General features: G+C 38.2%; 2 protein-coding genes across 6 annotated transcripts in view; one reads left to right on the top strand and one right to left on the bottom strand.

The window, feature by feature from the left end:
* Window positions 1–121: 121 nt before the first annotated feature.
* Window positions 122–5,056, bottom strand: LOC111600868 (integrin beta-nu). 2 transcript variants are annotated; one of them, XM_023317198.2, is made up of 6 exons: window positions 4,679–5,056; window positions 4,527–4,606; window positions 4,270–4,459; window positions 2,097–2,847; window positions 1,458–1,653; window positions 122–1,396 (listed from the first exon to the last, which is right to left on the bottom strand). In XM_023317198.2, exons 1-6 carry the CDS (start codon window positions 4,755–4,757, stop codon window positions 293–295), a joined length of 2,400 nt encoding a protein of 799 aa, XP_023172966.1. In that variant the 5' UTR covers window positions 4,758–5,056; the 3' UTR covers window positions 122–292. The 2 variants fall into 2 exon arrangements, with proteins under 2 accessions (XP_023172966.1, XP_023172973.1); XM_023317205.2 differs by lacking the exons at window positions 2,097–2,847; window positions 4,527–4,606; window positions 4,679–5,056 and having other exon boundaries at window positions 4,270–4,329.
* Window positions 5,057–5,841: 785 nt separating this feature from the next.
* Window positions 5,842–21,860, top strand: part of LOC111596074 — an 87,745-nt gene continuing 71,726 nt past the window's right edge. For 2 of the 4 annotated variants that reach the window (XM_030224402.1, XM_030224399.1), the window contains exon 1: window positions 5,842–6,033. The gene's annotated coding sequence lies outside the window, so the exon portion shown is untranslated. Of the gene's footprint in view, window positions 6,108–6,791; window positions 7,033–21,860 lie in introns of those variants that run through there. The other 2 variants (XR_003944274.1, XM_030224400.1) reach the window with 2 other exon arrangements.

The following is a 21,860-nucleotide window of genomic DNA, read 5'->3' as shown; positions in this document are numbered from 1 at the left end:
TTGTTTTGAAAAACAAGTTTTTAAAAAATAATTAAAAATATTTTTAAATGAAATATATTTATTATATTTCTTGACAGTGCATAACAAGGCCTTAATATTTGATGACAGGCTAAACATCTTCTCTGTAAATAGACCTGGAATATATTATGGACAATATATATTAAGCTAATGTAGAAGTTTAAGCTTATCTTGCTCAGTGTCTGACGCTTTGGCACTTGTTGGCCTTAATCTTAATCTAGCTCCTGTAGCTTAATACTAGTTTAATACAACTATTATTGTTGACTGATCCATGCTAATTGGCAAATGGATTCTCAGTGAAATTAGCGCTCAAGGCCTTGGGCACTTCGTAATAGGTTTTGGGATTTCTGTAAATGGGATTTTCCTGGCGCACATTATCCGCCAGCTGCTTTTGGAAGCGTGCAACCTCGCGAGCGTCTTTCATGCGCAGACACCACCAGATCAGGCCAATGATGATCAGACCCAATATCACAGTTATCAACGATATATAGCCAAACATGGCGTACATGTTAAGGGGCTCACAGTCATTGGCCTGTATGGCCAGATAGTTGGCACGATCGATCACTTGATAGTTGAAGTAGCTGTCACACTGAATGCCATGCTGGTTGACAATGCGCACTAGGCAAACGGTCTCCGCTTCCAGCTCATTGACAAAGAGATGGGTGAAGCGCTCATTGTACTGGGCGCTGAAGCAGATCTCGTTGACATTCTCGCAGCCGCCGATGCGCTGCTTCTGGGCTATGAGGCAGGTGACACAGGGTTCGTAGAACTGGCACAGCTTGTTGTCGGTCTCTGTATCGATCTCACAGAAGACGCCCAGATACGGCTCCTGGCAGTTGCATGCACCGCACTCGCAGGTGCCACGATCAGAGCAGATCTCCCCGGTCGGTCCAGTGCACTCATCTGTGGACTCCTTGCAGTTGCACTGCGTGCCCGACCAGCCGTATTTGCAGACACATTGACCGCAATAGCACTCGGCGCGGTCCTCATCGCAGTCGATGCACTCGAGGCACTCACAAAAGTTGCCCATATAGCCGGGATCACAGATGCAGCTGCCACATTCGCATTCGCCATGATTCGAACAGACGTCGCTGGACAAGCTCTCGCCCTTCTTATCCAGCGGCTGACGACAGGTCCTTAACAGCGCCTCGTTCGTTGTCGCATTGGATGGATCCGTCGGACAATTGCAAAAGGTGCCCGCCCAGCCCTCATCGCACACGCACATGCCACAGTTCAAGTAGCCCTGATTGTCACACTGGAATCGCGCGTACTCATCATCCGGCTCAGTTTGCTCCACACACGGGCATGGACGCTGCAGCTCCACATCGATGTCCATGTACTCGTTGAGCGACGCCTCCTCCACGCGTATCTTGTGATTCTGCAGAGATTTATTGAGCCAACTTTTACAATATTCATATTAACTGCGAAGCATACGCTACCAATGCGCCATTCTCTGGATAATCTGTGAGCGTTACGTCGACAAAAAACTCTATTTCCTTGCCCGAATTCACATTGTTGCAGTAATTGCGCTGACGCAAATTGGGAAATTGTCCAGCGCAATCCGTAAAGTATTGCATTTTTATAAAGTCCGGACTGTTGTCTCCGAATTGAGTGCGCTTTAGAAAGCTCTCATAACTGGAAGCGGAGGGAGGGGGAGTAAATTGGGCAGCGAGTGGGAGAGGATGGGAAGAAGAGAGTTGGAGGAAACCGGAGGAATCGAAAGATAGAAAGAGAGAGAGAGAGAGAGAGAGAGAGAGAGAGAGAGAGAGAGAGAGAGAGAGAGAGAGAGAGAGAGAGAGAGAGAGAGAGAGAGAGAGAGAGAGTGAGAAAGTGAAAGAGAGAAAGGGAAAGTGTGAGAGAGAGAGAAAGAGAGAGAGAGAGAGAGAGAGAGAGTGATAGAGTGAGAAAGTAAGAGAGCGAAAGAGCGAGAAGGAAAGAGAGATAGAGAGAAAGCGAGGAAGAGAACAAGAGAAAGAGAGGAAGAGAGCGATAGATAGAGAGCGCAATACGGAGAGAGATAAAAAGAGAGTGGAATATTGCCAAGAATCCTTTTCTATACTCAACAGAGCAGCGCTTACCTCTTCTTGATTAACTCCAAGATATTGGATGAATCGGCGCTCAGTATTTCGACATTGCTAATCTCCTGCATCAGTCCGCTGAGCTCCTTATAGGTGCCAAACACCTCCTCGGTAACGGCAAAGATGACATTGATCTTGCGTCTCAGCAGCTCCCGGTAGATCTCCTCGAGCGAGGGATAGTCATAGATCAGTGAGCCCGTGTACTCGCCCGCCTCATTCAGATGGCATTTGCGATCGTTGCGCTGCGCAATGCCCGCCAGGAGGCCATCGCCAGCGAAGTGCATGAAGCCATCGGTGACCAGGATGACGACTTTGCGCGCCTGTTGCTTCCAGCCGATTGCCTCGGGGCAGACAATCACCTGCATGAGGGCATCCAGGCCGCCCTCCAGATTGTCCAGATTCCCTGTAATCTTACTGGCTGCGACGGCAGCTGTGAATGCCTTGACATTCTCCGTGAGCTTCAGATGGTGCCGATAGCCGTAGGTGGGCTCGCAGCTTTCCCGCTCCGCGGCACACGGATTATCCCGCAGCTGTGGCATTATCATAGGCATGGCCGGCTTATCCGCAAAGGAGCCAAAGCCCAGGCGATAGTTATCCGTTAGATTGTGCAGCGTTTGGGTTAGCTCGGCGCCCAGCTCCTCCAGCGTATCCTTATCGTCGCGCATCGTCCAGGTGAGATCCATCAGCACGTACAGGTCGAGCGGATTGTTGCGTGCCGCTCGATAGCTCAGCTTGATGCGTTGCGTGTTGCCTGCCAAAAGATATTCGAATTGGAATTGCAATCGTGGGGTGGGCTGGGCCAGAAGGGCATTTACTGCTGGGCAGTAAAGTCAAGGGGTTAAGTGCGCCATTTACGAGCTGTTTTATAGGCTGCGATGCCATTGAAAGACAACATACAACAGACAGCAGACAGCAGACAGCAGACAACAGCCAGCAGTAGTTAAGCATTGTCTGCTCCACATTCCATTACACTATCCACTACACTGCACTACACTCCAGTTTATAACCCTTCATTATTAAGAGTAGTTGTTCGCACCCCTGCTAAATGTTTGCCTTCCTTTAATCCTTAAGCCCCACAATTTTCCCAGCCCATAATTGCAGCTCACACAGTTTTTTCCTTTTCCATTCACATTTTAATGACAGCCAATTGAATGATCTCTCGTCTTCGTTTCCTTACCAGTTCCTGACTAATCACAGGTTTAATTTAACAGCAGCATAAACTAAATTTATCTTGCAGTTATCGCTTTGCTAGCTTTCTGAGGATACTAATTTGAAAAGGATTCCAGACACACTGCATCAAAGTTTCTGTAATAGTCTAAGCAAGAGTAAGTTGAGCCCCACAGAGACCTGTTAAGGAGTCAAAGCAGCGGAAACTAACAAGGTGTTAGACTTTTTTTTGGGAGTAGGATGGGAACAGACGCCCGTAGTAAGCCGATGGATGAAACGGATGCTGTGGAACCAAAGGCTGCCAGCCTTCAGCATAGCCTTAGGCTATCGAAGAGTGTCTAAAGCCGTGCCTCCTCCAGTCGACGTCCTTGTGCAAGAGTGGAAGATCGGGCAACTATATATAGACTTATATGAGCCATACAAAAAGTACGAGCTACGAAAATGATCATGTAGTTGGAGCAACTGTCTGACTGAAGTTCTCTTCCAATCAGATTAAAGCGCATGACATGTTCTAATAAGAATAGTCTGCGAATTGAATTTAATTCAATTCAATTTTCAAAGTTTCCTATGTTAATTATTAATCAATCTTTAAATGAAATTTTAACATGTGATAGATGTCTTTACTTTTTGTCTGTTTGAGTTAACTTTATATGCAGATTAGGTCCATGTTAACAGGTAAATAAGCCGGGTAAACTCAGTAAACTCTGTGGATTCCCGCGCTACCGTATAATTCCAATAACTTAGATATAAAATGTGTCAGACAAATTGTAGATAAGCGACACATACACACACACCCATGAACAAACCCTCAAAAATATGAATGTGTCAAATGAGCAAATCAAACAAAATGCGATGACACAGTTTTTCGCAGCAAAAGGCAGAGCGCAAGCTAACTAATGCGCCGATAAATATAACATGTGTAGCATAGTTTAACAGCTAAGAGGAGGGTGCGAGAGAGAGAGAGAGAGAAAAAGAGGAAGGGGCGAGCGAGCGATAAGATACGCACCTTTGACTAATTTAAGAAAGACGCGCTGCGGATTTACTTGCACCGCCTGTTCGTCGCGCGTTTCATAATCCTTGAGTGGGCGCTGCTGCAGCAGTTCCAGTTGTGGCTGATTCTCATAGATATTCGCCTCGCTGCAGTTCAGACTGAGCAGAGTTTCGCGCGACAGACAGCGCGAGCGTATCTCATAGGTCTGCAACAGAGAGCGAATATGACTTTAAGCAACAGCATAAATAGAGAAAGCGAGAGAGCGCACTCACTTTATCCGTGCACCAGGCACAATTAAGGTGCGTGTTAAGGCACCGATCGCAGCTGTCAATTGCATGCTGGCATTGCTCATCTGCATAAAGAGAGCAGAAGAGAGCAGAATAAAGGGAGTTAGTTAGATTTTTTTATATAACAGTTACCGAACCTAATGTTATGGAAGCCGCCAGAGCCAAGCATAATAGGTAGAAATAGAGCAACAGCAATTTGCCGGTAAGCGACGGCATTTTTGTGTGCTCTCTCACTCTCTTTCACTTTTCGTTTGGAATTGTGCAATTTCCCACTGTCTGTGTTCGTCGGTAGAACTTGCCGGCTTCAAAACCGAACGACAACTAATCATATTTTTTCACATACACAAAAAAAAAAAACAAAAACATTCGGCTTTGTTAATAACCTAATGAATGTGAGCTTGCGTACCTGTGTGTGTGTGTTATCTTATCAATGCATGAAATAACAATATTATAAAAATACATAAAATAGTTACAGCTATAGGAGTTATTACAGAGGGAGAGCGACAAAAACAAAAATAGAGAGTGTGGGTGAGTAACACAAGAATGAATTGGAATTCAAAAATATAAAGAGAGGGAGAGAGAGATCGATGCAGATTTTGGGAGTGAATAACGTTCACTTTCCCTTAAATCAATCAGCTTTTGTCAGCAACTGCCTAGACCAAATATTAAATGAATTAAAGAATAGAGTGGACAAATAAATATCATACGTATTATTCCATAGAAGTTAGAACTAATTTTCTTTTATTAGTTTACATTTCTCAATTAATCATAATTATAATTATTTTAATTCACATATTAAATTTAAATTTGAAGCATTTACTTGATAGCAAATACTCAAATTGGCAGTAGTAAGGGCTTGTGTGCAACCATGCGAAACTGGTATTTTTTCTATTAATGAAATCCTAAAACTGGCAACATATGGTCACACATTTTGAGAGCGCGCGACTGTTAAATTAACAGACGCTCAGAGAGCATAACAGCGGTGTTAGCGCTGGCCAAAAAAAGGCTAAGTTGAAATTGTATGAAATATGTGTATAAATTATTATATTATTAATCGAAAATTATAAAGTTTTAATAAAATCCACTTAGAAAATGTAATAGTATTATTTTTTAAAACTGTTTTTATTTGAGGCGCTTGCAAAATGTAGAAGAATATGACAGCTTTAGTTTCAACATTTTTCGGCTAAAATCTTGATTGAGGAATATTGAGTTATTTAACAGTGGAGTTAACAGCTGAATGCTGTTGTCCATTTTGAGTATAACAGTTGCATTTACATTTATTTAACAGTCTGGAATTGACGGCGATTTCGAACGGTTGTGTGCGCGCGTGTACCGGCCGCTTCACAGAAATTTTGTTGTGTTTTTGCGGAAAATCGAAAAACAAAAAAATTTCTAATGTTTATTAAATGAGTGTCGCATTGCTTGCAACAATTACTCCTTAAGAGTGTGTGCAAAGTGAGAGTGTCTATTTAATCGTCAGCAGTAAATTACGGTGAGTGTCGCACAAAGAAAAAAAATAAAAAAAATTTACGCGGCGACTGGCGGTTGGTTTTTGTGGAAAAAAAGGTGAAATGTCATTAATAAAAGAATCAAATAGTAGTCAAAGTGGAGTACATAACAACAACTAAATACATAATACATATATACAAATTAAAGAAGGTAGAGCACGGTGACAGCGACAGCGACGGCGACGTCGACGTTAACTGAGACGCGCAGTGCACAGTGAAAAAGGAATTCTATTTTTTTTGTGTACTACAGCAAAGTTGTTGCCGCCGACGCCGCTGCCGCCGACGCTGACTTACTGCTGCTGATGTTGTTGTTGTTGCTATTTGGCTAGGCTGAGACTAGCTGCTGCTTGCAACGGCGCTAGCGTCGGCATTGCTTTGTTTATTGTTAAGTGTGTGTGTGCGCGCACATTGTTGTTGTTGTTGTTGTGTATTTGTGAATTGGGTAAAAACCAAAACGAAAGCAAGTAAATTGCCCATTTTCTATTTTCCATTTTCCATTTTGTGTGGCCAAATTGCAAAAAGTGAAAAGTTTAATTTACTAAATAAGCGGCTGCGTCGCAGTCGTCACCCACACACACACAGACACACGCATACGCATATATAGACGCACATAGGGCAAGAAGAAGCAGCAGAAGAAGAAGACGAGGAGGACTAGCGGCTGTTGTTGTTGTCTGTGTCTATTTTTTGCAATTTCTGCCTGCCACGCTCATTCGTGTTGGATTATTGGATTATACTCCGCCAGCAGCGTCGACGCGCCGCCAATAACGGCACTTCGGACACACAAACACAGAGATAGATGTACATATATATACGCACGCATAGAGGCGGCAACAGCGACGCGTCGGATTATTGTCCTTCTGAAGGAACGTGCTTTTAACGGTACAACTCAAACACCCGCCCATACGCCAGAAGTGACAAAAGTCGCGACGAGACACAGGAGCGAAAGAGATAGCCAGAGCAGCAGCAGGAGCAAGGAGAACTATTCAAAGGTAAGTAAAAAGTTCACAACAAAAAAATGTGTAATTACTGCAATTGTGCTTATGATTTCATGGGGTTTTCCAAAGGGGTTTTCCCCACATTTCCAGCATGTGCTGGAATCCTGAGAGCAATTACTAAGTTAAAAGCTCGAATAATGCGATTTTTTCTGATTGCTTTAGTTGACAGGAGTTAGCAATTGAAAGTGTTTTAAGTTGGAAATGTGTTGAAAACTTAAATGAAATTAGAAATCGGTCTAAAGTGAATAGAAATACGTTTAGTATTACAAATTATAGATTTTTTCTTGACATTTTAATATATAAAAGAATTTCGATTGGATTTTTAACTGATTTTTTTAAAGCTTCTTTAAATGTTGCTAATTCAGCAGAATATTTTGTTTTTTTTTTTCAAGGCGTCTTCTGTATGCTCTAGCTGCTCACTGTTCTCAGTGTTCCTGCATTCAGTTCTTACTTTAACCGCCGCAAAATCTGTTTATGGTAGTCTCAGACTCTGTTCCAAGCATCTTCATCTTTAAACATTTCCTCCATTACGATCTCTACTTTGACTTTAGCAATAGTTTCTGCCAGATCGCTCCTTTCAGCAATCCCTTTTCGCCGTAGAAGAAAAGAGATCTGTGTCATTAATTTCAGTTAAGTTGGAGTAGTAGAATTTATTAGAGATAAAAATATGTCAGGAATAGATAATGATAAAGAAGATCTTAAGGAATTGCAAAGGTAGCAATTTCTTAGCAACTATTAGAATCTAACGGTATTTAATTATTTACTAAACTAAATAAAAATCTTGCAAAGGAAACGTTCAAAATAATTATGTCTCACTCCCTCTCTCTTAATTTTGTAGTAGATTTTCATAGATTTTTCCTTTATTAATAAAATATTTTTGATTGCCAAATAAATATTTCGCCAGCAATTTTATTTTTCTCAGTCTATTTTAATGAATCGTTTAACTGTGCTGCATTGGTATGTGAAATTTTTCGTATTTTTTTTGGAACTGGGTTTTCCAGGCAAATCGAAGCGACGCGACGCAACTGACTGACAATTTATTCTAATGTTCGATTCCGATTTTTATCGGTTGCACATAAATTTGTTTGGTGTGCGCGGCTTGCGTAAAATGTTCTGTGGCAACTTTGGTGATTTATTGCCTGTCGATTGTCGTCGGAGCAGACCCAACCCGGAGCAGCTCCGCCAGATCCACAGCCAATAGGCCTGCAACTAATGTACGCGTCGCCGTCGTCATCGTCGCCGCACAGATGCCGCGGATTAGATAAAAAAGCGACGGCGCTCTCAATTTATGCGTGTTGCCAGAGAGTTGCCAATTGGCAATTGCAGCAGTTGGCCCCCCGCCCTGAACCTCCTCTATAACTTGGCTAAAAAGAAACTCAAACTTGTCGCGCCCACTAAATCTTGGTCATGTAGCCAGACGTCCGTCCGACGGTTCGTCCTGCTGCAGTTCCCGTCTATCATTTGAAATCATGTTCGAGCGATAAGAAATTATACGGCCGTGGCCATAATTTACGTGATTTGCATGGCTAAAAGCGTTCGCTCTCTCTCACACTCTCTCTCTATTAGAGAAACATTGTGATCCAGCAACATTTTTGACATTTATTGTTTTTAATAGTGAGGCCCAAACAATTTTATGACCAAAAGCACCGCCCCACCTCCACCCACCTTTAGTGGCAGCGATAAAAAAGTTTATGCACCAACACGATCGAAGAGTTGCCTTTAAAGTTTAAAGAAAAAACTCGTAAATATTAAATGAGTGAAGGAATAGTAAAGCAGCTACTTTTCAAATTAACAGCGACACATAGGCACAGTGGTTCAAAATGGTTGATTAACTAGGATGCTCAAGTAATCCTTTTAAATATTTGTCAGTTGAATTTCTTATGTGAATCAAGTCGGTCTTGCAATATTTCAAATACATTTAAAGTGTTTCATTAGTGAGTTTAAAAACTGTACAAAAATATTTGTTTTTAAGCTACAAATTGGTTTCAGATTGCTTTTAGACAGAACTTCTTTTAATAAAATAAATAGTAATAAAATAAATATTTTTCAGTTAAATAATAACAAAATACAAAATGTAACTTAATTGTATTTTAAAAAATATTTTAAAAATAAATATAAATAATATAGAAAATTCAGTAAATATTGCTGATTTTTAATACAAAGAAAACTAAATTTTTGTTACATGCAATTGTAATTGAAACTTTTGCACTCGATCTTCATACACTTGTCACACTGTGCGCCGTCATAAAATGAAAAGTGTCATAAAAATTAGTCAAGAAATCACGCGCTGCCTCTTCCATACATTTGTTCTTTTTTATTTGCTGCAGTTGGACTTTGTTTTTTGTTCGCTGTCGCTTGGTTTATTTGGCTGTTTGGCTCTGACACATTTGTATGCTAATGTTGCGGCCGTTGGAGGTGCAATCGCTTCCGGCGGCTAAGCGCTTAGAACTTCACTCAACTCAACTGGATTTAACTCAACTCGTCTTCAGCTCAATGGGGGGATCTATCACTTTGACGAGGGTTGCCTGGCAGCAGGAGCAAAGGCAAAGGTCGTTGGCTTATTTTCGAATTATTTGAATGAAAATGTCAAATTAAAGTGTTTTTTAAACTTATTTATATCTTCTGCATTGATTTGCTGATAAGGGACTTAAATGAATCATAAAATTCAATTTTGAAATATATTTATGACATTTGATTGCGATTTAGATATAAAAAAGTAGCTAACAATTTATGTCGATTTGTAATAAATTTAAAAATAATAAACAATGATCTAAAGGCTGCAAATTAACTGAAAAATATTAAATAAATCAAAAAATTAATTACAAAATATAAGTAAAACATTATTACAATAAATTTCGTATTTAAACTGTGGAAATAATAAAATTTAACGAATATTTAAATATTATTCAAATTGAACTAGAATTATTTAAAGTATTTACTTTATTTGGAGAAAGATCACTTTGAAAACAATTTAAATATTCTTTTGATAACGCTATATAAAGTGAAGTATTTTGTTAGCTTTAGAATACGTCATGAGAATGAAACGATTAAAAAACATAAATTTTGGACGAGTTTAAAAGATTTTTCAGGCCAAGCACATCTGGCAGCCCTTTCGATTTGATCTGAAAACAATTGAAAGTGCAGCTAAGAGTTTTGGGTGCTATAAATAGTTTAGGCAGCTTATCGACGACTTCCTGCTACGGGAACATATCTTTTTCTCTATCTATAACTCAACGTAAACAAACAGTGAGCAACGCTGCCTCAGTGCCTTCGACTTTCTCCTTGCAGACGCCTAGGCTAATAACAAAGATATCAACGGCAGCAGCAACAGAGGGCGACGAGCAACCTTGAACCCGCCACCCGGGGGCAAGGCTCATTTCCGGCTGAATGTGACTCAATACAGATACCACAAAAAGAACAAATAGTAAAGAAGAAGAGAAGACGTGAATCCACAATGCCACAAAGTCAATAAATACGCCAAAAAATTATCACTTGCTCGTTAGCACAAGCACACACAGACACAAAGAAACACACGCACACTCACGCACAACAAATACTAGAAAAACTAGATGTTAACAAAGACAAAAACTATTTGAAACGCAACAAGAAAAAGAAAGTCGAACAAAAATTTCATTCAGCGCTGATGGACACTTAACATCCCTATCAATGCCCGCCCTACCTGACCTCACTCTACCTCTCTCTCTCTCTATTTCTTCTCTCTGTCACAACTGTCCCTCGCACATTTCCCAGCAATTATGCGCTGGCCAAACAAAAGTCATTAAATTGCGGAAATCGGGTCACCAAACGACAAACCGAAGCGACAAACTCCACAAAGAGCTGACCGAGCGAGAATTAAAAAGAAAATAGAGACAACTGAGAGTGAGGGAGAGAGGAAGACAGTGGGAAAGCAAGATGAAACTAAACTGAAAAATTAAGCAGCCAAAAATTACAACTAAATTGTGAATTTATTTACATTTAATTGCGTCTAAATTACTAAAACAAAAACATCTAGCGGATCCGTTAACAAAAAAATTGGACTTTAATGTTTGTCCTCCTGCTCTGTGCGCGGCTTTCATTTTGATGATGATGCGAAGATGACGACGCCGCCGCCGCCTTCGCTCCCCTCGGTCCGCTCTTCGCCGCGATAATGATAATGATAATGATAATGCTGATGATGATATGACTCATTAACCTCAACGCATGACCCAGGCAAATTAGAACTCTCTGTGCACACAAGTAAAAAAAAAGATGAATATAAAACTCGTCTCAACTTCAAGTCTTGTTCTTTACACTGTGCTACAAGCGAAGTTGTTTTGGTTTTATTTAAAATATATAAAATATATATATAAATTATAAATGTAATAAATAAATACTTGAAGTTCGCTTTGGCAATCGATTTTGAGCAAAGTTCATCCTTCTGTCCGTCCGTCATCTGTCCATATGTCCATTGCTATTGCTACAAATTGGAAACATGTACTTGGAGATATATATTGCTATGAAATTCTTACAGTTTACTTATATAAATGCTTATATATATTTAATTAATTAATATTAGATATTAAAAACTAATGCAAAGTATTACTTAACGCCTTAGCAGAAATGTCTTTGTTGTTTAGTGTAATTTTCTCGCATATGAACATACATTTATTACCATACACAGAACGTATGAGCATGTGTGTGCCTTTGAGTGAGTGTGCGGCTCTGTGCGGAGTATCTTTGAGGCCGTGTTTTATTGCTGTTTTGTTTGCTTGTTGACTTTTTCTCTTCTTTTTTTTTCGCTGAGTCAGCTTCGTTGCGGTTCGGTGTTAGATGTGATATGGATCCAAAGCACTTAGCTGACATATTTGCTGCACATAAAAATTTCTTTGTAAAACTTAATAGTCTAGATAAAGTTGTAAGTTTCCGAACCTGAGTCTAAAGCACCGGCAAGCTCTAAGAATTTAAATAAGTGGAAAAAAACCCTTTTCAACGAGCTTGAAAAAAAGAAAAAAGACATAAAATAAAATGGAAAACAAAGAAAAGAAAATATGATGCGCGCCCAATGATGATTCAATTGCCAGGCCAATGTTTTCGCAATTTCGTATTTCGTTACAGTTTGCAATTGCGGTGTGGCCTTTTATACCCTGTACTAATGTGTGGCAAAGGGTATAATTAGAGGACAGTTGGATATGTCTCTTCTGATATATATCTTAATTATTCCTCTTGGATAAATGCGTTGATTGAATTTTAGGCGAGAGCTTATATAAAGCTCGCATCTCGCCTTAGAGTAGCCTCTTACATCATAAAAAGTATATAAGATAGAGCTGTGGTTTACCCATAAAAGTATAAAAGACAGAGCAGTTGTTTAGACAGGGTATCACTTAGTCGAGCACTCTCAATTGGGCCACTCATTTGTTTTGCATTTTGTAATTTGAACTGTGAGACATTGGAATAACACACACACACACCTTGGAAATTTGTCGTGCTTGAGACTTTTGGCATGTTAGTTACCTGCGATCAACAGTGGAGCCGCAATGTAATTCGAGGCGTCTCCGTTTCCCACGTTTACTCGCAACTTCAGCCCAGTCCCAGCTTAAGTTTTATCAGCTGCATTGAGCAATCGCTTCAAATCGCGTCCAATTAACAACGTCTTCGTCTTTTTTATATGCCAAACGGAACCTTGGAGTGCATCTGCTTAACTTGAGGTGGGGCCAAATTTCATAAAAGTTTCAATTGTTTATGACAAGTATCTTAAAGAGTTGCAGCTGCCACAACTGCAACGGCAACTGCAGCAGCAATTTCAACTGCTGCCGCCTCATGTTGCTATATTTATGTTTTGCTTTGTTATTTGTTGATTTGTTTACACTGCAAAACATAAACTAAACAAGCGCCGCTGCTGGTGGCAGAAAAAACAAAACAAAGCAAAATCAATAGATTTTGAACAATTTAGAGCCAGCTGTAAGCCATATGAATATGTTACAGAATATGTATATTGGAGAGTAGCAATGGCATTATATTATATGCACATTTACATCTTTTTTTTTTGCTCTTGCTATCAGTTTCGATTGAAACAGAGCAAGTCGTCTGTGTTCATATTTCATGTTCTAACTTTACTTCAAAGCGAACTGAGATGAAGTAAAATCATTGTAAATGGCTTATGTGATAAATGTCTATATGTATGTTAATTAGTTAGGCAAACTTTAAATAATAAAACAAGTAAAAAACTCCGACTAGGAGGTACCCTGAATCCAGTCCTATCTACGTAATATTTTCTATAGCATTAGAAGAAAGAGAAAAATAACAACCGACATATATAAATGTAGATTTAAATATATATTATATAGTATATAGTAAATATAGATACAAATATTCATATATTTATTGTTTTACTTTCTTATTTTTTATGTTTTACTATTGTTTTTATTTTTATTTATTTAAGACAGTTTTTCTATTTTTTAAGAGAGCAAATCGTCATAAATAATCATTTTGTAATACATAAATAGCTTATTTGGCAAACATTTCTCAGAGCTATAGTTATTGTTATTTAATATGTTAAATATATTTATTTGTAATACATTTATATATTCTTGTTTTTAAAATGTATACATGTATGGGTTTTTGTAAATATTGAATATATATGTGCGCAAAAATATGTTATATAAATGAAAATTAAGAGAAGTATTTCTCTGAACACTTTGCAAATAACTTAAGTATAACACAAGGAAGTATATTTTATTAAATATATAATAATAATAAGTTTAGTAATTAACAATTTTTAAGAGAACAAGGCAGTATGAGTATTTGACTCTTAACTTAGCATTACGAACATAATCATATAAAAAATATTGCTAGTGATCATTATCGCTAATGAACATTACAACGAACATCATTATTGTAATAACAATTAGTGTTTATTAATAATAATTACAAGTTACTAAAATACTAAAAATTATACATTTTTAATGTTTAAACAAATAAATATTACAAATTTATTAAACAAATCAAACAGAAAAACTTAAATATATATTTAAATAGTAAACAATTATTTAAACTTAAACAATTTAAAAAAAAAAAAACTTAAATTTATTCACCACTTTCACTGAGCTGCACTGCGACTGACCTAGTCCAGGTCACAAACTTGACTGATCGCCACAGCTGCTGCTGCGCCCTTTTATACCCTAAAGTCACTCAAAAGACAATTCCAGCAGAGCTGCTGAGCGCTTTAGTGGGAGTTCTCACTCAATTTTAATTATGTTGGAAGCAGCAGCAAAGGCGAACAGACTGAGCAAGCTGATCGGGAATATATGCTGTGCATATATAATTCGTGTTTTTCTTTCTGCTCTCGAGCACAATTATGGCTTTCTTACTCATTTTACATGACATAAATATATGCAACTATATAAACAGCTACTGATTGCTTATAAAAGTAAATTTTCGTTAACCAGTTTAGCAAAAGCTTGTAATCAATCCAAGCCCAACCTACTGGAGCCCCTTCTTTTTGTTCATGGAAAAGTAAACAAAAAGCAGGAATTGATTTTCCATAAATAAGTGAATAACATAGAAAACGTGTACGTAATTGTGCAGAAAACACTTTTAATTAAAGGTCTTGCGAGTTACCTGGATTTGCCAATAATGAAATTCAAACCGTTTGCTGTTCTAGCTGCAAATCAGAAGCAAATATTTTTAGCTTAAATAACCAGCAATTAATTTGGGGTTTATTTTAGTACCGAGCTGCAGAGAGCTCACCTGGAAAATTTCAGACTCCACATGGCTAGGCACAAGGCAGTCGCTCGTATCGTCGTTCGTGTTGTTGTGCGACATTTGTGGATGCATTTAACATATTAAAAGATTATTTCATAGTGTGAGTTAAAGTTTCTGCAGAATTTCCGCTATTTTTTTCCCATTTTGGCACCACATAAATAATGTGCCTTAATTACTGCGGCTTTACCGAAGAGACGTAAATAAAAGTGGCGGGGCGTGAATGGTACTTACGAGTGAACTCGACTAAAATATACCCAGTCAAGTGGAAAATCAATAGAATTATTAGAATAAAATGTTTTTAATTAATTTTAAATTAAATAGAAGAATTAAATTAATATATATCAATGGAGATTGATTGATTTATTTGTATTTCTTTAGAGCTTTGTTTAAATTAATTAAAATTGATCAAATATTTATAAGTTTTATATAGTTTACACGAAATTTAATATGGACTTAACAGAAGGATATCAAATTTAGTATATTAAAGAAAATTTTATGTACATATATCAATGCTAAAACTTAATTATTTTTATAGAATATTTTACTTTCAATAAATTTGTCTTAAGTCCAGGGTATTCGAACGGAGTATACTATATGTTTATCCGTTCAACTTTTTGGTGGTAAAAAATGAGCGCATTAACGGTAAATGTGTAAGTAAATCGTGTTAAAAAGAACTTATCATTTGCATTATGGCTCGATCCGCATGCCACCTGCCAGCGTCTGTGCCCTTGCCCCTTTGGCTATTAATATTTAATTGCTGCAGCCTTAATTATTGATCAATTGGCAAAGCCAGCGGACACGCAAGGAGCAGCTCCCAATTAAAAATGGAGAAAGGAGTACAGAGAGAAAGAGACAGACAGAGAGAGAGGAAATAAACATGCAAAATGCGAGAAATAAAAGCAATTTCCGAGTGAAGCCAGCAAATTACATGCCAGAAACAGTAGCCAAAAAAAACTCTTAGAGTAAGAGAAAGATAGAAGGGGGAGAGGGGGTAGAGAGTCGGCAAGCGTGTGTGAGAGCGAGAAACGTAGGAAAAACTGAAACTAAATTAAGCGCCTTTGACACTGGAAAATGCAGTTTGCAAAAACACAAAAATTCCTTTTATTTTTTTTAACTGAAAATAAAAAGAAATCTTAAATGAAAATTGAGAGAAAAATGTGTATGGAAAGAAAGTGAAAATGCAGTTTGTGCGTTTTGTGATGGATGCCAAGGCGAGGACGACGGAGAAGTATGGGAGGGGGAAGAGATTCCCCCCCTCGAAAAAATTACCAGCATAGTTTTATTTTAGTTTATCACACGAATTGAGTTTGCGAAATGCGTAGTTTTTGGCTAGCAGCCAGAGGGGGACGCAGGATGAAGCTGTGCAGATAGATGCATCAATTGAAAGGAATCCAGAAAAAGAAAATGGTACAGAGAAATCGGGCAAACGCTGAAGGAGATGGCAAACGTTGACAAGCGTTAAAGGCGACCGAGCAGGGAAAAGCGTAAAAGGCGCTCAAGCCAGGCACATGTCACATATAGAGAGAACGAGAAGCATAGACACATGCGTGTATGAGTATGTGTGTGTGTGCGTGAAATCCTTTAAAAAGGCAATTTCGGGTAGCACTTAAATGCAGACACACGCAGGCAGACAGACACTGATGCTAAAGGACGGGCGCCTGTGGAGGCAGAGGAGGGACAAATGTGATTGACAGTGGCAGGCGGTGAGGTGGTCTTGTTCCTGTGCACGCATAACTAGTTGCCATGTGTGGCAGGGGAAGTGGCAGGGGGATGCAGGACGAGAGGGAAAGAAGTGAGCGAACGAGCGAACGCGCGCGCGAAACCTTTTATGCCTGTGCCTTGGCATGTGGCATGTGGCATAACTTGCCAATATACCAAGCGCTGGCGATGACAGGATGAGGAAGCCCCAATGATGCTGCTGTTGCTGCAGCTAGTGCCGGCAGGATGTACGCGCTCGCATATCCTGCAACGCATAAAATTGTGTCACAATAATTTTGCACGCCTCGCTAGCAAGAGAAACTTGCGTGGCATCAATGCAACTGACAGGATGCAATGCGGCTTGAATGCGGCAAGCATTGCATAATTGCAATTAACACGCCGCATCAGCAGCAGCAGCAGCATTTGAGGATGCTGAAAACACAGTTACTTAGTGTAAGCACAACATCCTTGCCATGAGCAAATATGCTGAACCGGGGCGTGTGAACGGGACTCTCTGTCCTGCTGTCTCCTCTCCTCTACTGCCATTGTGTGCAGTCGAGTGTACGGCGTAACACTCAAATACGAAGAGTGTACAAAATACTACAAAAGGCGCATTCAAAAATTCACATGAATTCCGAAACGTAACAAGGACCAAGCAGCAACAATAACAGCAACACGACACGGCCATAATCGAAGTAGTTCAGTAAGCAAGCAAAAAAAAGATGTGCCCATATATATAAATATATATATGTAAGAAGCATAACTGAAACTGAACAACAAAATCAACGCCATCTGACAACACAAAGAACACTTTGCTGCAATACACATTCTATGTGTGTGTGTGAGTGAGTGTCGGGGGAAAATGGAAAATGTTTGTCCTTTTTTTTAATTTTGCACAAATTGTTGAGAGTTGCTACAGTAGAGATTGCCTAGATGCAACAAAGCAATAAAAAAAAAAAACAAAAAAAAACTGAAACTCGATTAGAAGGGATTAAGTTCTTATCACGAAGATTGTGTGTGGGGCAATTTTGCTCTCTGTTCTGATTGGCTTGCTTGCAAGGGCTTTTAAAAGGGTTTTCGTTTCGGTTTGGCTTACAAACCAGTTTTACTTGACGAGTTTTATTCTTTCGATTTGCTTGTCTCTACTAACTGCAATTAGTTTCATATTTATTATGAGTTTTTCCTTTTACTTTTAATATAAATACCATTAAGCGGAGTGCATAGAGGATTTATAGATCGTAACATATTGATCAGAGAATCATTTTTATTCATCAATCAGAATATGTTTAATGTTTGGTCTATTGTAATGATACTTGTTGTTATAGACCAAATGTATCTGATTTCAAAAGTACTTCTATAAGTGCTTTCATTGGTATTATTGTCATTATTATTATGATTATTATTATCATTGATATTATTATAATATTATTATATTATATATTATCAGTAATATATTTATGATTAACAATATTGTGTATTATTGACTTGCTTTTAGTATTATAATAGTGATTGTCATTGTTATTATAATTATCATTATAATATTATCATTATCAATATTTTATTAATATTCTTGATTAGTACTATCATTAGCATTATTATAATCAATGCTCTTATCATTAGCATTATTATTATCATTATAAACGTCAGTATACTTGTCATTATAATTATTATTGCAGTTCTAATTATTTATTGTTAAATATATTTATAGTTTTGCCATTATTATCAGTCATTTCTATCATTATCTTCATCATCATAATTGCAATTCTCATTATTAGCCGTAGCATTTGGATTATTGATATCAATATGTCCCTTAAAGAAAGCAAACAAACAAAATCAATTGAAGCCAAACATATTTTGGACTTATATCAACAAATCTTGAGTTTCTTTTAGGACTCTCCTTGCTACTCAAACTCCAGTCTGACAGTCTGTTTAATTGTAGTAAATGCGAGCTATCTTCGGTGGCAGCAAGAAATGTCAATGGTTCTGATACGAAATTTTACTGTACACGAACCCAAAATGTTGCCTTTTACATTGTACAATTTGCCTCAATAACACGACAGGCAAATCAAGCAGCCAACCGGGCGGGCAACAGAGCGACCCAGGCCAACTAGGGTGCCATTTCTAGAGCTACAATCTCTTACACTCTGCACCCTCCTCTGTACCTTTCACTCCCAACCCCTGCGCGTGCGTGTGAAACGTGTCCGGGACTCTTGTAGCTGTGTGGCGGCAGTTACTTTACTGGTGGCAAAAACACAAAAGCGGCAAAAACTGCACACACCAAAAACGAAAGAAAAAAATGTAAGAATATTATATTTGTATAATGGCACATGAGCACGAAATGAGCAGCTCAAGAGTGCAAGTGAGATAGAAAGATACGCTCAGTTAGAGCGAGAGCGGAATGAAGCTAGAGGTATGGGTAACAAGTGCGGCAGGATGGGACGGGGCGGGCCGAGGGGGTTTGCAGGCATTTGCTTTCAACGGTGTGATATATTTTATTTTTATTGATTATTCGCTATTCGTTGCCGCCTCCTTCAATATGTACAAATTTCCCATAATATTTTTAGTGTTGCCTGCAAAAACTGCAGCGTGTTGTTGTAGTTGTTTGTAATTGTTGTTGCTGGCGCTTGGCAAGGATCTAACATGCTATGGACACTTTAATCATGCTCATATTTTATGCATATGTGGGTGGAGTTGTATCACGTGTATAGAGAGAGAGTGAGACTTGCTTTTAAAAGCGTATATATGTGATAACATTGAAATGGAGGCGTGCGGCGTATATCATTTAGTCCAACTAATATATACTTTACGTTCTGATTGTGCTTTTAGGCATTGAAGGACTCCAGAGGCGAGTGTGAATCATCGAATTTGTTATACAATTTACTTGTCTATATACATATAACTATATAAACTGATCTGGTTAAGGCAAGTGTATATATGAAATATATTTTCATTGTAAAATGAAGTTACAAAATATTAATAATAAATAAATAATAAAAATAATATATTTGTAAGTTATAAACAAATTTTTAGATATCAAATTAGATCTACAAAACCCTTAAAATTTAAATCATATCTTATTATATTCATATTTAGCCAACAATTGTAATCATCTGTAGAGTATCGGATGGTCGCACATGCCCAGCTTTCTCGTATTCAATTGTTTCAAGTTGTTCCCGATACACTGCAACGCTTCGTTTCGCATAATGACAGCTACAGCAACAGCAACTGCAATTTTCATAATAAACCAAAGCCAGGCGACATGAATAACAACAAACAACAAACAACTAACAACAACAAGAACAAACACCTTGACCCAAATGCGCGTTGCCAACGCAGCAAATTTAGCACCACTCCACACGCTCAGCCCTCGCACAGCGCACCCACTCGTACCCTATCCATTTATCTTTTGGCTTACTCTTATTTTTAATTTGTCTAAACATTTTTTGGATGCCTTCGCAACAAACGCAGCAAGAACAACAACAACAGCAAATAGAACATGTTGCTCGACAAAAAAGGCTTTGTTTGCGTTTTCAGCTTGCTCGTTTCTTTGGGCGCCTTCTGCATAAACAACAGACAAGTCCCAAAACCCAAAAAAATGACTTAAAAAAAAATAAAATCAGAAAAATAATATAAAAATGCATACGCAAATTTATACACAAAAACACCCTAGCAACATGGATACATGTGCACCGTTATAGACATGAAAATACATAGATGTATGCTCATAAGTGTGTGTCTGTGTGTGCTTCTGTGTGTGTGTGTGTGTGTGCATATAGTATGTAAATTTGTTTTATAAAGCATATATTTTATGCACTGTCGTTTCGGTTTGCCATATGCAAAAACTTTGCTGAGACCAAATGCATGTGGTAAATTTTTGTTTCTTTTCTACTGCTCTATGAGTATCTTTTTTGTGGTCTCGTTATATGCTCTTGTCAAGAGAGGTATACGTATTTGATTATAGAGTTGCATCATTAATGAAATGGTCTAAATATTCGTCATGTTTTATGCAATACAACTGAGGTGGAAAGCGTTAGATATACATATCTATTTACTAGATAACATATGTCAGATCTGTTTAGATCTCTTGTAATTTAAAATGAACAAATTAATTGACTATTGAGTATCAAACTTCTGTTTACATTTGAAACTTTTGAGTGTCTCGCGATCTAACTCTAAACTCTAATTAAGTTAGCTCTTTTGTATGGATTGAAATTCGATACTATCTTTTACATATATATATATATCTATTTCTTAACTCACATACGTTGAATACAGTCTGATTCATTTAAAAAGAGAGCTCTTAAATATTGAAACTTTAAGCATTTGCTGTTAGAAATCATTTGTTTATTTGGTATATATATTCACAAATGTTTTGAGACTTATTAATTTGTATTTTGACTAATCTTCATGACGAATTCAACACATGCATCCAGATTTCATAGTAGCAAATGCACCCAGCACTAACATTAACTATAAGCTGCTTAATATCTGACGGATCTTTATCTAACTTTTACTGCTTAAAAACATTGAATTGCATTCCCGTTTCATTCTGATCAACTTACACATATCAAACTATATAAACCGCCTTGATTTCGTTGCAAATTGTTTATCAAAACTTCTTCAAAATATTTCTAGGGCATATCAACAGGGTTGAATTATTATTGGAGCTTGCAAATCCTTTATTCTGTATATAGTTGTGGGGCTGTTTTTCATCGAGTTATTGCTTTGCGTGTGTGTGGTTTGTGGGTCGGTATGGGGTCTCCAACTAGATTTGCCTAGCTGCATTTTATGGGAATTCCTTTTTGCGGCGCCTGCTCTCGTCTCGCTCGTCTCGTCTGCTTGGCATATTTTACGCATATTTCGCCAGCCCCCAGTGTGGCGCTCAGTTGAGAAAACGAGACAGAGACTGTGGGAGAGAGAGGGAACTCTTTTGTAAGTTTTTAATTAAAGCGAAAGTGTCGAAAAGGCACGCTGAGAGACACGACATGGCGACAGGCAGGACAACGCAGGCACTGTCCTGGATAGCTATCCTATATGCAGAATTTTTTGCAAATTGCTGCAGTTTAAGTTTTTTTCTCTCCATTTTCTTTTTTTGTTGGCTTTCTTTTTGCTGCTGATCGATAAACTTGGCAATTTTTGTTTGAACAAACGTTGGTTTCCTCGCCTGCTAACTAGAAAACTTTCGGTAAAGCCTTTATGTCCAAGTGGCAAGAGATTGAAAACGAAGAATTTGGAGCACTGGCAACAATTTTTGGCATTAATCAAGTTATCAATATGTTCAATTTATACAGTCATCAAAACTCACAGACAGACAGGGAGAAAGAGAGATAGAGAGAGAAAGGTCAAACTGTTGAAAGTGAATAGCGAGAATTTGTGAA

The sequence above is a fragment of the Drosophila hydei genome, unplaced genomic scaffold (genome assembly GCF_003285905.1).
Source record: "Drosophila hydei strain 15085-1641.00,03,60 unplaced genomic scaffold, DhydRS2 tig00008114-arrow-pilon, whole genome shotgun sequence".
In the NCBI taxonomy this organism is placed as follows: Eukaryota; Metazoa; Arthropoda; class Insecta; order Diptera; family Drosophilidae; genus Drosophila; species Drosophila hydei.
Note: the sequence above shows the minus strand (reverse complement) of the source record. Positions and strands in the feature narration are given on the sequence as shown.

Bases quoted from the DNA above. Each gene is read 5' to 3' on its own strand.
- LOC111600868 (XM_023317198.2), bottom strand. From the start codon at position 4,757: ATGCCGTCGCTTACCGGCAAATTGCTGTTGCTCTATTTCTACCTATTA. The intron at 4,460-4,526 runs GTGAGTGCGCTC...TCTCTGTTGCAG, and splicing joins GTGCCTGGTGCACGGATAAA to ACCTATGAGATACGCTCGCG. The intron at 1,397-1,457 runs GTAGCGTATGCT...AAATCTCTGCAG, and splicing joins ATCCAGAGAATGGCGCATTG to AATCACAAGATACGCGTGGA.